Source organism: Tachypleus tridentatus, chromosome 7 (assembly GCF_004210375.1).
Source record: "Tachypleus tridentatus isolate NWPU-2018 chromosome 7, ASM421037v1, whole genome shotgun sequence".
Classification (NCBI taxonomy): Eukaryota; Metazoa; Arthropoda; class Merostomata; order Xiphosura; family Limulidae; genus Tachypleus; species Tachypleus tridentatus.
The window spans coordinates 49,161,022-49,177,766 of NC_134831.1; the positions used below are offsets into that span (position 1 = coordinate 49,161,022).

General features: G+C 34.8%; 1 protein-coding gene across 1 annotated transcript in view; it reads right to left on the reverse strand.

Annotated features, from left to right (window-relative positions):
- The window catches only part of Prp18 (pre-mRNA processing factor 18), a 49,505-nt gene that overhangs the window by 12,190 nt on the left and 20,570 nt on the right, over nucleotides 1-16,745 (reverse strand). The window contains exon 5 of the mRNA XM_076511528.1: nucleotides 9,957-10,025. Coding sequence (XP_076367643.1) covers nucleotides 9,957-10,025 — 69 coding nt within the window. The remainder of the gene's footprint in view (nucleotides 1-9,956; nucleotides 10,026-16,745) is intronic.

Genomic DNA, 16,745 nt, shown 5'->3' on the forward strand with positions numbered 1-16,745 from the left:
TGCTGACAGCCTTCAGAAGAAAGAATTACATGACTTTTTCAGAATGTTTTGAAATTCTAGAAAGTTGAAGCCTTGCACATGGAGATGGACTTTAAGGAGATGACACAGCAGAGGTGTTTATTAAAAACGGTATTAAGTGGCATATATATTGTCACTAAAAATATTTTCTTTCCAAACTAAGAAGGGTTCAAGGAAATAATCATAAAACATGAGAACACTGTTGTATATATTCAATTTCTGTAGTGCATACTGGAGTCTAGAAGGCATCTTAATAGTAGAAATAAATTATCTTATAACACCAAATTGTTGTTTTCTTTTAATTGGACACTATATATTTCATTTCACAGTTTCTTCAGGAGCAATTCATTAAAACACAAACCATAATTGACAGGAAAAATCTGCAAATGGTTTATATAATAAATTTTAGTTGGATCTATAACTTGCATCTTTACAATGTGCATTTGAAATATTAAGTATCAAAGCTTATTAATGAAAGAAAAGTAATGTTGAAAGAATTAACTGTTACCTATAATAAATAAGTTCTATCAAATTTACAGATTGAAATAAAAAAAACTAAGATGAAAAAACAAAATTATTAAAACAATAAGTGCTTTCCTTTGTTCCTATTCATCTGTGGATACAATTGTCTGATGAGAAGAGCTTGTTTGGATTTTCTCTTGGTATATTTAGTAGCTTTAGTGTTGATTTGTACAGAGAATGGTGGTTTCACATCAAGTGTTACTTGTCTATGATTAATAAAATAAGTGATTTTCAACTAAGCTTTTTTCATGTTTTTGTTAACAAGGAGAGTCAGTATGTTCTCCTATTTATGTGTATAGGATTCTTCCAGGTTCCTCTACATACATACATACATATGATGGTAGGTTTTACATGTAGGCTGGTAGACAATATTATAAACAAGACAACTATCTTTAGATTGCAAACAAATTTTTGTAAGACAGTGAGGTTTTGAAAGTTGACTTTTCAGTTATTTTCTTGACAATAGCTTTGTCAGTTAGAACTATTGTAAAAATTATCATTTTTTGTGTTGCAATTTGTGTTCATCTGTGTTTTTTCATATTGTTATTACGATGATGATTTTTGCATGTCATAGTTCTTGAAAATTTGTTTGATGTAAAAAAAGGTGAATATTTGTTGCTCAGTGATATTTCATTCAGAGAATGTATCGTTTTCTTAACTACAGTTATGATTGATTATCTTTATTTCTCCAATAATTGTGCCTTTCTTTGAAGTTTTGGAATGAGAGGAGTTGAAGTTGAGGAAGAGTTGCTTTCTAACTGGTTTGTGAAACAAGGTAGACTGTATATTATTGTCACTGTTGATTCTAAAGGTAATGTCAAGAAATTCTATGCCCCTTTTGTCATTTGAGTTATTCAAGGTAAATTTGGTGTTGGGGTCTATGGAATTTAGAAAGTTTAAAAATTTAATTAAAAAAGAAAGTCTGTAGTTCCATAGTCCAAATATGTTACTGATGTATCTAAGCCAGATACATTAATTGATCAACATATGCATTAGAAACACACACTACAGATTCAATTATAATTTATTATTTAAGTCATTTGAAATTTTGTATTGTCAGTTACAATTAGTAGTTTATGGAATGTTACTAAAGATTGGTTGGCTGATGGTTGTTTAGCATTTGTTGGCACAAAGCAACTAGTCTATTTGTGACAAACAACCAGTAAAAAATTAAAATAAAAGTAAAAGTATTAAAATATGTAAAAGGGAATCATGTTAAAACAAAAGAAAGTCCAATTTTATGGTCCAACATCTTCAATGGCAAGGTCCTGGCAGAACACCATAGTCCTGTTTTGATCAAATAAGGTCATGACAGATCTTCAGCATAGAACATTGATCCACTCCAAAAGAGGTGGTAGACAGGACATGGAGGATGTTCAGTAGGCTTGTACACTTGACATATAGCTACTTCATGTTTGGAATAAAGGCCAACTTATGGTTTAAGATAAGCCCCAAGAAGCCTCAGAGACCATGGAAGCACAACTTCTTTGAGACAGAGCTTGGGATTGGGGTGAATACTCTGTTCATGGCAAAGGTGCATGCAAACAGTTTTAAGAGTGAGAAAAAATAAAACTGTTTGCTGTGGTCCACTTCAGTAAATGATTGAAAGCAGTCTGTAGCTGATGCTCGATAAACCTCATGCTCAACAACTGACAAAAAATGTAGAAGTTGTCAATATAGAGACAGCTTGCAACTGTAGGGGGGGAGTTGTCCACTGATGGTATCAATCTTTAAAATGATAAATGTGACACTCAAAAGACAGCTGTGACAGACTACAAGTTTCTGTGAGAAAGAAAGGAAAAGTGTCAAGTCCATAAGGACTTGGTACCAGTAGTTCATAAAAAATGTTTAATAAAAATTGGCAAATGGATGTACAACCCATACGAGTGGAGGTCTCAAAAGATGCCATATCTCCACATACTATCATAAGCTTTCTCAATGTGAAAAAATACAGAAACAAGATGATGCTGCTGGAGAAAGGCTTTCCTGATTGATATTTCAAGTTGAATCAGGTGGTCCATGATGGAGTACTTGTCTATGATTAATAAAATAAGTGATTTTCAACTAAGCTTTTTTCATGTTTTTGTTAACAAAGAGAGTCAGTATGTTCTCCTATTTATGTGTATAGGATTCTTCCAGGTTCCTCTACATACATATGATGGTAGGTTTTACATGTAAGCTGGTAGACAATATTATAAACAAGACAACTATCTTTAGATTGCAAACAAATTTTTGTAAGACAGTGAGGTTTTGAAAGTTGGCTTTTCAGTTATTTTCTTGACAATAGCTTTGAATCAGGTGGTCCATGATGGAGTACTGCCATTGAAACCCACACTAGATGGGTAAGAGGTGGTTGTTTGATTCAAGAATCCTAACAAGAAGAGCATTAAACATCTTCTCTAAGAGCTTACAGAGACAGCTTTTCAAAGCAATTGGGCAGTAGTCTGAAGCAATCTTGGGATCCTTCCCAGGCTTAGAAAAAGAGAGGAAAATAGCATGGCATCAAGCATTAGAAATAGCATTCTCCTGCTGCATAGTTTAAAACAACCAGCAGAATAGCAAGAGAGGCAGGAAATAACTGGAGCAGCATCTTGTAGTGAATATTATCAGGTCCAACTGATATACTGCCAAACTGATGAACAGTAAGTACGCTTGAGTTCCACCAGTGTAAAGGGACAATCATACTCAAAAGGAAAAAAAGTGATAATTCTGCTCAAATCTTAATGGCTAAGAAAGTGAGGGAAGAGGCAGAAGTACTAGATGCATGAGAAAAGTTTTCATGTTGTGTATTGGCAATGTTCTAGGCTTCGGCAACTTCCTGGCCATTGGAGAGCAAGATAGAAAGGAGGCAGAAGTATAATGCCCACTAAGCTTCCAAATCTTGTTCCATATGACTTTGGAACTGGTGGTAAAAGAGAAGCTAGTTGTGAAGTTAATCCAAGATTCCTTCTGACTTTGATATCTTACCTGCTGAGTATGTGCATGGGTCTGCTGGAAAGCAATGTGGTTTGAAAGTGTGGGATACCTATGAAAGGAATCTCATGCCTGTTTTTGAGGCTTCCATGCCATATGGCAGGCAGGATTCCACCATGGATAAGGATACTGTGGAAAAATTTGTCAATGTTTTGGGAATAGACTGAGCAGCTGCTTGGACAATACAGTCAGATGCTGCTGCCACACAGTTGTGTATTGATAGTTTACAGATGACAGCAGGAATAAGTTCCAAGAAAGCAGTGAAAGAGGGTCAATTGGCCTGGTCTGGCTTCCACTGTGGCACGAGGGTAGGGTGGAACTGACCATGGCCACTCTCCTGTAGGTCACTGTCACCCCAACAAGAGAAATGAGAGAAAAGTGAAGGGGAGCAAATGGAGAGATCAATTGCAGTAAAAGACTGACTAGGTGCATGAATATTGGTATAATTACCAGTACTGAAGAGAGAAAGGTTATAATTCAAGAGCATATGATCTATAGAACAATCCCTACCATCAATATCAGCACCACCCCAGAGGGAATTATACCCATTAAAGACCCCCAGGATTAAAAAGGGAGACTGAAACTGTACAGTGAGAGCATCAGTCTGATTGATCATAGTTCTCTCCAGGAGACAGGTAGAGAGAGCAAACAGTGATGGTACGACCCAAGGAAACAAGAATGGTTATGGCCTCCAAGGGTGTATCGAGTGGCAAAGATAGGGTGGCCACATGTTGATTGACCAGCAGTGCCAACCCTCTATGTATCTGTCCATCACACAACTTGTCATTTCTGTACAAAGAAAACTGCTGAAAGGTGAGAGCATCAGTAGGTTTCATGAATGTTTTGTGTAAGGAGAAACACACATGATGATAAGAATCAATCAAATCCTTAATGTCATCTGTATTCAAACAGAGACCTCAACAGTTCCATTGTATCAATGTGTCCATTTTTCAGAACCTTTCATGACCATATAGTTTTTCTTTATTAGAGGTTCTTTCAAGCTCTATGAATTCTGCCCTGGATCGAGTGGGCAGGTCTCTGTCAGTAGAAGTAGAATCCAGGGACTGAGGTCAAAAAGAAATAAATGACATCTTGTGCAAAGAAAACTGCCAAAAGGTGACTGTACTGGCAGGTTTCAGCAATGTTTCTTGTAAGAAAACACACACAAGATGGTAAAATTCAATCAGTACTTTGATGTAATCCAAGTTAGAATGTAAACCTTGACAGTTCCACTGTACTAAAGTGGCCATTTTTATTTATGTGAAAAAAAAATAGGCAGAAAACCTTTGTTTCTGACCAGATCGTTTCTCTTTATTAGAAGAGAATTTGCCCATTTGACCCAGGGCAGGTCTCTGTCAGTAGATGAAAATTCCAGTGACTGAGAATGTGAACAAATAATAGTTCTGCATCTCAGGGCTAAAGAAGAAGATGGGCCCAAGGAAATGCCAGAAGTAGGAACCAAAAGAAGATCTGAGGAGCCACTGGAAAAAAAAACAAACTATGGGGATAGAGATAAGTGTTGACACTGACTCATCTATTCTCTTAACCCCAGAGGGCAAAAGATTCTTCATGTGGTTTGAAACTAAATCTGTAACAGACATGGAGAGATCTATCTGCATCCTCAATGTAGCAGTAAAATGGAGTGCAACAGCATAAATCTGAGATAGAATGATGGACAGTAACTTTTGAGTCTCAAGGTAAGAAATATTGTGAACCATTTTCAAATGCTGTACCTCTTTTTATTTCCCCCACCTAGAGTAAGAACAAAAATAAGAGGAGTGAGAGCTACTACAATTAACACAATGATGGTCCATTTCTCACTCACAGGCATCATGGTCCTCAACACCAAAACAAGCATGCATCAAGGAACTACGATATGATGTCTTTAAGTGACTGAATCATTGACACTGGGAAACATCTGAGAGGGTTTGAAATATATGACCATACCTTGCAATTTAGATAACCTGCCTTCATGGTAGCAGGTGGATGTTGAGATGTAAACATCAAAATTAGGACATTGGTTTGCATCACAATTCCATCCTTGCGAGTGGAGATATATGTCACTGCAGAAACTACTTGGGTAGAAAACCAGCAACAATTTCTGACTTGGGGATATTCTTCAAATCTCTCTCAACAATAATCCCTCACATTGAATTCAAATTAGGATGGAAAGTAACTGCAATGGGTATATCCCCAATGGCCTTCAATTGCAAGAAGAGTTCACAATGATTTTGAGTGGATGTTTCTGCTGAGATGTGCCCGGAACGTAGCTTTTTGACTGAGTCAGGAGAGCCAGCAAGCACTTCTAGTTACATCTGAATAAAAAAGGGAGACATTTGCCCTAAAGATTTGTCTGATAAAGAATGTAATATCAGAATATGAGATACAGGAGTTAAGACTGCTGTTCAGAATCTTCAAGATGTGGTATGTTTTTTTATTATTTTATTTTTATTTTGAGTTGAGGGATCCATAATAAAGAAAGAATATTTTGATACCCACTGACCCCACCCATCATGCAGCCCTATGAAGGGACACACTACAATGCCAAACAAGGACAATGCAGCAATGCCAGGATTTTATGAGCACTATACCCAAACACCAGCTTCAGATACAATGTCCACACCACCCACTAACTAAGAATGTCCAACACTAGTATTTGGTAGATCCTAGCTCAAGTTGACCAGCCAATTGACCCTGGAAAACCACCTCAAAGCTGTCCATTTATAGAAATTCAAGGCCAAAGTGGTATGTTAGGGTTGGACCTCTCAACTACCAGGGTCCTCTACTCCCCTTCATAAATCACTATGCATGGTAAACACATGCATGGATGTTTAAATCTCAAAGGAAGTAAACTGAAAGAACAGAAGCTTATCTCGGAGGTCCCCTGACCACGTACAGGAATCGACAGTGAGGGGTCTCCTGAAGAAACTGTAAAGCAAAACAATGAATGTCCTACTAAAAAACAACAACAATATTATGTTACAAGTTCATTTATTTCTAGTATCAACACTGTATATAGTAGCTAAAGTAATGGAGAGTATAGGCAATCCATGGTGCCTCTTATAGTATTTATGTTTGCATGTTTTAGATGAACCTGTCTGGAAGCCTAAACCTGTGTGCTGTCATGCAGTTTGACCAGGTCTGATGAAGATAACCCCAAAGTGACAAAACACAGCATTGTTGGCAAAATTTTCAGGAGGCTTGACAGAAGTTGAAGGCAATTACCAAATAATTGTCTGAATGCTTACAAAAACAGTTAAAAATTCCATGCACAAAAGAAATAAAAATGCCTCAGACACCAAAGATGATGCAATTCCTGAAGTTATGGCTTTTGCTGGGCTTGTACTTTATATTGAATTCCTAGACTGTCTAAACTATCTGAGAGTTTACAACATCAAAAACAAGATAAGAATTAAAACACAACTTCTAGTACATTTTCTAGAAAAATGCCAAAAGCAGTCAGAAGAGAAAAATAACCTGATGGAAATTTAATAAGGATCTAAAGAAACTTCTTAAAAAGCATCATCTTTACATGATTATATGGTTGACCCTCTTTCTTTGACCAAAATAGTAAACATTTTCATTATGGAAAGGTTGTTTTCCACCTGACTGCCTGGATCAGTTTCTCCCCCTAAACCTCAAGCCCTTGGTGTTCATATTGCTAAATGAGCCAAATCTGGAGCAAAGACAAAATTGAGTCCTTAGTCTGTTTTACCATCTCACTGTTTATTTTTTTTTGAAGGCCAACAATAATTTTTCAACAGAAATCAAGAAATGACATTATAGAGATCAAGACCCCCCCCCCCTTTTCTTTTGTTTATGGGTCTGAAAATCCACACTATGAATAATGTATAACTTTGGAGTAAGGTCAGCTATGACCTGGTAATGGAGGTAGAGATCTGGCTAGCTACTTCTGTCTGTCAGCAATTTGAGTAAGAAAGTTTATGTATTGCAAACTGGCAAAAGGGCTACTCCACAGAGAGAGCCATTGATAACACTGACAACAATATAGAACAGCTTATAGATTCTTTTATGGTACTGGTTTTATTATAATACAGTTTGCAATGGCCACATGCTGTGGTTCCTGTAGGAACCCATTAACATATCCCTGACTCTAAGAAGCCTTACCTATGTATAGCTCCTGCAATTTTGCTAAAATACATTATTGTAAGACTGAATTATAAGGCAAAGTACACCCTTGTTTAAAAACAAATACTTTAAAAATTGATCTTCTGAACATTTACACGACAAAGGACTGATCTTTCTTGATTCCTTTATGTGGATTTCAGAATGTAAAACTAATTAGAAATGCAAAATATAGATATTAGCAGTTCCAAATAAAACATTTTAACCTCTTATCTTCTCATTTCACTTATATATAAATACATTTATTTAACAATTGAAGTTCCCCCCATCTATCATAGCACTAAATATTCTTATTTAAACCTTGCTTAAATAACATGTTTATAACCAATAGAAAAAGCTAATTTCCAAAGCCATTAACTAACGAACTGTTTGTGAATAATGGTTGAGGGTGGTTCTTTTCATTTAAGAAAATTTCAATCCAGTTCTAAGCAGTTAAAGTATTGAAGTAGTTTTATCAAAATTGGAAAAGCCACATGTAATGCATAGAAAAATTGTGGTTCTTCATATTTAATGGTGAGAATGGTAAGACTAGGGGACACAAGTATAAATTTTGGGTGGGTAGGAGTCATATGCAGCTAAGACAGTTTTATCTTTCTAATAAGGTAGTTGGCCTTTGGATGTTGCAGTAGATTAGAGCATGTTTAAGAGAAAGATTAATATGTATATGAATGTTAAGGGCTAGATTTAAAGTTTTATTATTTGATAGTTTTAGTTTAGTTCAGACGATGGGACACCTTAGACAGACCAATAAGTCAACTTTTCTTGTCCCTACAAATTATAACAGGTCGTCTTGTAAGTAATGTCTGAAAATTTAATATAAAAAATGCATCATCATTTCTGTCTTTCTAGAAGGCTTTAATGACTAAAATACGTAATGGAAAAATATATAAAAATGTTCAGACAAATGAAAGAAACTAACACAACTCCACTTTTCAATCATTAATCAAATAATGGATGTGTTTGAGGAGTACATAAGGCACATAATGCTTTATGAGTTTAAAAAAAGGCAATAGTGCAGCAAAAACTACACGAAACATTCAAGGTGTTTATGGTGCGGAGTCTCTCAATGAAAAAAGATGTCGAAGGTGGTTTCAGTAGTTCAGATCAGGTGACTACAGCTTAAGTGATGTGCCACGTCCAGGTTGTCCTGTTGAGTTTAATGATGACTTGCTGCTGTCTACACTTAATGAAGATTGTGCTGTAACAGTTAAAGAACTAGCACAGAAGCTAAATTCAATCCATTCAACAGTTCACTGTCATCTGCAACAGCATGGAGAGGTGTCAAACTTTGGAAAATGTTAAGTGCTGCAGACAATGACACAGTGCATGTAAATTGGCTAAAGCACAGCTCAAAATGGACCTCAACCCTACACAAGTGTTGTTAAGCATTTGGTGGGATACTGTGATCCACTTTGAGTTTCTGCCACTCAATGTAACAATTACATCAGACTTCTGTTGTCAAAAGTTAGAGTGCTTGAATGTCGCATTGAAAGAAAAGAAGCCTGCTTTGATTAATCGTAAAGGTGTTGTGTTACACCAGGATAATGCATGGCCCATATAGCAAGGATCACATCTGCAAAGATTGAAGGGCTAGACTTGGAAAAATTTCCACATCCTCCTTATTCTTCAGATGTTGCTCCATTTGATTATCATCTATCCCAAAGTCAAAACTACCCTCTCTAAATTTCTCTCTAAATAATTTTATAGAAGTGGCATTCATAAGCTTGTGAATCATTGGCAGGAAGTAATTAATAATAATGGAACATGCACTATTAATTAAATAACATTATAAGTGTTTGAAATCCTTTCTCTTTTTCTGAACCTAAAATCAGAGATTAGTTAAGGGATGATCTGATACTATGTCATGTTAAAAGAAGCAATAGCTATGATAAGATTCTATTAGTTAGAAATTTGTTCTTTCTATTTGTTACAAACATGCCATAAAATTTCAATATTCACTATTTACATAAAAAAAAAAACAAATCCAAGACACATTGTTAAAGTTTAAATATAAAACCAATTGGTCATTGTTTCATACATGATGTGAAGTTATTTAAAGTGTAGTTCTTTCAAATACTAATTTCTCAATAAATCTTCAGTTTTCAGTTGTACTTCTGTTTTGTATTACATTATCAAATGATGAAACTAAGTCAAAATATTGATTTATAAAATAATTTTTCCTGAAGTTGAGTTTCTCCATCAAAAATGTTCAGTACCTTTAATTATTTTTAGAGGAAAATAATGAATTAGTTGCATTTTAAAATCACTTAAAATGAATTAAAAATACAAAAACTAACCTTTAAAAAGGCTAAAATAACTTTGATGTCATAATTGTCATTTCCTTTTCCTAAGTCTACTGCCATTGTCTGTAAAAAAACAAACAAACAAACAGCTTATACAATAAAATGTGCACTGTGTGTGGACTTACTTCTTTAAAAATCTTCATTCCTTATAACCCTGTAACTAAAATATTGGATTTCAAACAATGTACTTCTAACTTACACTAAAATAGGTACACAGTATTGTCCCAGATAAAAATAAATGCTTTTAACTTTATTGTTTCAAATGCTCAAGAGGTAAAATCTGGTTGAGCAGTGACTGTAGTTTTTAATTTATCTTCTTGGTGAAAAACTCTTAGCATTAGACATTTATGTTAGGTGTCATTCATTACAGATTGCAAGAAAACTAAAAAACAACAACAAACAAGGAAAGTTATCTTTAGCAAAGTTTCAGCTTCTGACCACAGAGTGGACAAAAAAAAAGTCTTAAAAACATTTCCATGGAAGAGTCATTGTCTTCTACTGAATTAAAGAAATGTTATATTCTTTAACTGGTATGAAGAAAACCAAGCCTAACCTACTATCCTTCAACTCCTAAAAAAAATTGAACAATATTCAAATGGCACATCCTGTAAATAACTGAAACAAATGTTTTTATATTTGAATCAGATGGCACAGCCAAGACAATAAAATGGAAACATTCACTTTCTTGAAGTGAATAATAATATTCATATAATATGCGGAAAAATAAGATCTTATATATCTTCAATATTAACAGCACTGATGGAATTTGGAAGATATTAATCAAGGTTTAACACTCCACATTTACGATTTTAGAAGTTTCCTTATTTAGAAGCATTAGTTAAATAGACAGGTGCCAAAGTAACCAGATATTCTACTGTCCTACAGGCACTTTGACACCTTAGAGGCACAGATGAGACTATACTGTTTTCATGCAATGGACAGATTTAACAGATCTACTGATAATTTCCAGCCTTACTTATGTTGGTCTTTTTTCACTTGGTGAGAAATGTTGATAATCTCTTTTAGCCTTTGAGTGTATATTGCTGCTTTAATTTTTTTCAAAAGATTTACTTATCTGTATTATTTACTGGTCAGCTACTAATTTGCATTATCTATATTTTAGCATTATCACAGACTCCATAGGATGCCATAAACCAGATTTTAAACTGAAGTATTTATGAAACTGTTTTGGAACTTTGTGTTACAAAACATCTTGTGATAGTATAACAGAACATCTAGAGATAGAATGTAAAAGGGAGCTTGTGGCATTCCACTGATGTTAACATTTTAAACTCACTGCAAATTCAACTTCCCCAGCATAATCTTAATTTCTGTCTCTGAATAAAACTTCAGTACAGATACTGAAAAGTTGGAGAACGTTAATGTGAGCAATGAGTACTAAAGTTACACAGTGTCTACATAAATTTAACCATATTTATCAGGACTAGCAAAACATTGCTTCCTCTGCAATTACATTCAAAACTGTGAAAATATTTTTCAATGACTCGAATAAAACCAAAAATGAAGAAAAAGACAGCTTCATTTATCAATACACTGAATGTACTACAAACAAGAATTTTGTTTATGTATTTTCACTTACATAAATGTACATACATGCATTTTTATTACTTAAAAAAAGAAAAATCAATGCTAAATAAAATACTGAAGGCAGAAATCTAATACTCAAAAGTTCAAACTTCACATACATACACATGCAAAATAAAAATATCTTGGGAACTTATGCTTTACAATATTAGAAGGGTAGTTTAATTATACAAAGATAATATACTAAATAACATCAGCAGAACCCAAATTTCAGTAGTAAACCTTATCCCAATGCATAATGGTCAAATAGTTCAAAACATCTGAAAGACTGTCCTGTGTCTAGAAATTAGTCTCATCAAAAATAAAGTTTAGATTCACACATTAAACTTAAAATAAAAAGACACAAGACAAATATAAAGGAATGGAATGAAAATATATCTTATGTACATACCAGTAAGTAATAAATTAAAAGTTATAAGCTGAAAGTGAAAAGCCTTTGCATATGCAGGGATGATAGGCACTCATAAAACATTAAAAAATTAGTTTGTAAAAACATATCTAATAATGAGAAATACAAGAATTAAGAAAACAACTAACAAAAGAGTAGATAATGAAAAAGACTAGAGTTGAATCTATCTATAAAATATTATTATTGTTAATCAAAGGATGAAAAATGTTCACATGTTACAAAGTTTAGAACATATAGGTACTTATAGTAAAAGAGTACTAGGATCACCAACTATTGTCTAGTAAATGATGCTGTTCCATAGAACATTAATTAACTAATGGAAAACACAGTATATAAGCTTTAGAAAATATCAAAAAATAAAGAATTCATATATCACTGTTATTAACTGAAATCATAAATTATATATATAATAGTAAATGTACATGTTGAAAGAAGGTTGACCACAGACTCCAACAGCTTTGAAAACTGAATCCTCTGTAAAGTGGTGAAAAATGGTATTTAAGGAAACTTCCATAGCCCTTATTCATACCTGTTGGTATTAAGAGGGGTAGTGTATATATTAAGACAATGCAGACCAAAGTGAAAGCCTGATGAGTTTATGTTCATCATCAAGAGCTTGCTGAAGTGAGGCTATAATGTAGTATTCTGTACAGAAAAACTTACTGATAAAGCTGAAAGTTCAGAAATGGGATACCAATGGCTGCTATGTAGAGGATCCAGTTCTTCCAAATCTGTGAAACTCCACAATCAATCTTGTGTCATTCTCCTAAAAATTATCTGTGAACACATACGCACACGTATCATCACAATTTTTGAGATAAAAATGACTAACACTTCACTACCATCATAAACCAGTGAAAGTTAATGCTGTAAAATTAATATCTGTGCAAAAGCACTGAAAATCTCAAAGACAATGATACAGCTGGTTTTTGTGGTGAATAAATGTCTTATATCTAAATGTAAACATATGAATAAGTATTGAGAAAGCTGTAAATGTAAAAGTGTCAATTTCTTGAAAAGTGAAATGGGAAAGCCATTCATAAACTTAGAATTTATAACTTAAAACAGTAACTGTGGGAGAGTCATTCTGCAGTGGTTTTCATCATGAAAAAACAAAATACTACAAATATTTTACACAGCTGCACAAGTTTGTGTTTCTAGAAGTTAACATTCTCCTTTACTTAAAATGCATATAAATTTTCACTCAACACTAGCTTTGTACACCCACACACATCCACATGTCTACACATGTTATTGTTGCATTGCAGCATATAAATGAGGATGCCATAACCTTCCACAAAGAGTAGTGTGACACACCCTCTTAGTACAGCTGAATCCTTCTTATACTGATTGTTTGATTATCACTTTGAAATTAAGCAAAAAGCAACCACCAGAATTGGGGAGGATGGGCAGGAAGTGTGAACAAAGACATGTATCTACTGGAAGTATATTTTCAGTGTAGGAAAATGTTAAATTCCAATATAACTTACCTCTATTTACATTGCAACTAAAATCCAAAACTAAGTTGGTGGAGGGTTAGTTGTAAAATTATCTAGATGAGTACCCTTGAAAAAGCCCATGGAGTGTGACATCTTTCTGTAAAAGAACACATCGATGTGAGAGAGCATCTTATCTGTACCAAGCATACCCCTCGTCCTTTGTGAAAATATGACACTAAGTGAGTGGAAAAGATGTACATCCAAGAGTAACTTAACTTGGGTGCACTAGAGTACAGCAGACCATAACTGATGGGTCAATTTCAAGAATGGATAATTTGAGTCATTGCAGGAGGAGGGTTCTTACTGTCTTCAGATGATCCGGTTCATAATGGGAAATCAAATTAGAAATGAAAAGGAATAATACTGGCACAAAAGTGATGATTCTCTCACAATCTACCAAGATCTTGTGAAGGAAAACATGATGGTAACTGATAAATGATATATCAAAAACACAGACATTTGACCTACAATGACCACTGGCAAAAAGGAGTAAAGGAGGTGGGATTAGAAACAAGTAGTGAAAGGTATAAAAAAGGTTGGGTAAAAGCACAGAGAAGGATAATGAAAACCATTCTTGAGGAAGTAGAAATTAAAAATAATGAAGGAAACAAAAAGAACAAAAACAAGAGGAAAATCACAGCAGGAATAGGCAAAAAAGATAAATAGAGAATAAGTGTGTACCATAGTCTGGAATGATTGACAAAAACATATCACTAGGAAATAACTAAATGAAATATAGAATGTTAAGGAATCCCAGGACTTGAAGGTAAGTAACTATGGTAGATAAACTAATGGCAGAATATACCACTGTCTCTTACACATCACCAAGAAAGAAGTACAGACTAAATGGGAGATAAGGGCTGCAATAAGTGTGGAGAGTGTGGATTCCCTCTACAATGAACCAGACAAAAGTCAGGTATGAGGCCAGGGTGGAGGTTAGGTAAGATGAAATGCCTGTATGTAATATTGGAGGAAAAGGGACTTGGATACAAGAAATGGAAATGGCTGAAGTAGTGAAAGAACAGGGGACAGAATTGTGCAGTGAGAACTCAGCATGGAGTGACTTCAACAGCAGGCAAAACGCAGGGAATGAGAAAGATATGAGAATAGACATACTTATAATCATCAGTGCAATCCAGACTGAAGAAAATCATCACCAGAGCCAACAGATGAGGAATTGGAGATCAGAACAGAGGGAGTACAGCAAACTTAACCCAAAATGTAACAAGCCAACAGGTAAATGTGCAATGAGTGGACCCAGAAGAGGAGATTCAACATGCAAAAACAAAGTTCATGAGAATGGGAGCCTCCTAGATGACAGTTACAACAGACAATAGTTGAATAGACAAACTAGATTTTGACCAACCCGTAGAACCTGCACCAGTGATCTCATGTGAATACATTTATGTCCCCCAACCTGTAACATGTATCTGGTAAAAGGTACAATAACTGGACAAGGTGGCAGAAGCCATCAGACAAAAATGACCTGTAAAGAGGAAGGGAAAATTTAAATTAATCCAAGGCATCCCCAATGAATTTCCCAGATCAAAGGTTGTGCAAGGGAGTAAAACCCATGGGAAGAATAGCTTTCATGTAGACCCAGCTCCTTAAAAGCAATAGAATCTTAGTAGCAGTGAATAAAAGAGAGGATTGAGTATTGATAATTATTAACTCCATTGAATGTAACTGAAGAGAAAATGGCTGAGCCCGTATGAGGTAGGAGTTGAAGAAATCTCTAAAAAAAAAAAAAAAGAGATATTGGATTGAGACAAGTAAGAATAAATTAACCCACATGTGATGTTCTACCAAAAAAACAGGTAGTGAATGTGAGATGCCTGAAAAGACAGAGCAAAAGGCAGCAAGTTGTCAATTTGATGAAGAAGATTGTATGAATACATGTGGTGGGCATAATTCATGATCCTCTGACCAAGAGATAGGAGTCAAAGCCAGACCAAACAGTATAAAGCAGAATGAAAACATCTAATGCTCCCTGAGGATAAGAATGAAGATACTGCCGAGATGCAGGAGAAAACCTGTATATGAAGAGAAGTGTCTGAAATGTTCACGTTGGTATAAATGTACCAACAAAGTCTCCATACTAAAATGAGGAAGGCCACTGAAGTGGTCCAAGTTGAAGAACATTACAGGATGCCAAATATGTTGTAATAACAAATTACAAACAACCAGGAACAGAACCCAGTGAGAAGAACCCCTATTGATTCTGATAGTTGGTGATGAGAAGAAAAAAAAACCCAACAAAAAAGTAAGGAAAAGATCTGTGAAGAATGGAAGATGGAAAATAGAAAGTACTATCCACACATGAAGCACCAAGTAGCAAGTATGGTGAATGTTTGCAGGACATTTTGGTTTTTAAAACATGGTAAGGAGGCACAGGAAAAGGAGAGGAAGAAAGAGTGCATAACATAGAAACAAACCATAATAGGATTGGGAATGTCAAAAATTGAAAAAGAAATTGATGAGAAATTAAAGCATGGATTTGAATGAAGTAGACAGACTTCCAAACACTGTCAATCTCAAAATATGATGCCAAATAAATGGCAAAAAAGAATTGGAAGAGGATGATGAACAAAAGTAATCAGTGTGCACCATCAAATAGATCCCACCAACAGAGGATCCAAGTATACAGGTATAAAGGGAGAGGGAAAAATGCAAGAGTATGAGCTTCCCCCAAAATTCTACAGAAGTCTGGTGGATAAACATGATGCAAAAAGGTGTATAGGAAAAGGTAAAGAAGAAAGTGGAAAAGAGCAAGAAAAAAAGTGAGGGAACTTGGCCTAGGAAACATACATTAAATTTTCACAGTTTGATCCTCATGCCTGAATGGAAGACTCAAAAGTTTGAAAGTCCAGTTAAAATTGTGAGAACATTCATAAGCATAGCCCTTGACTAGAATGAAAGGATTTTTATTAGAAGGAAGGAAGGATATCCTTGTTGTCATTAGATAGAATTTTGTTTTGTATTCTGATTATTCTCATCAGAGCTACTGTTGCTTAAATGAAATGGGTTTGTAAGAGTAAACAAAGAAAATATTGTGCAACATCTGTTTTGGTGCTGAACAAGGGAAGTTTGGAAAAAATTTAAGACCTATGCACAAAATTGATCTTTGCACATCTGATAGTTGAAAGTCAGGAGAGATAGTGATGACCTAAGAGGATGAAGTTTCTGTGCAGTCAATGTCCCTTTTGGCTTGAAATTTACTGTTTATAACAGGGCTCACGCTGTCACTCGCCATATTCGCCAATGGTTATG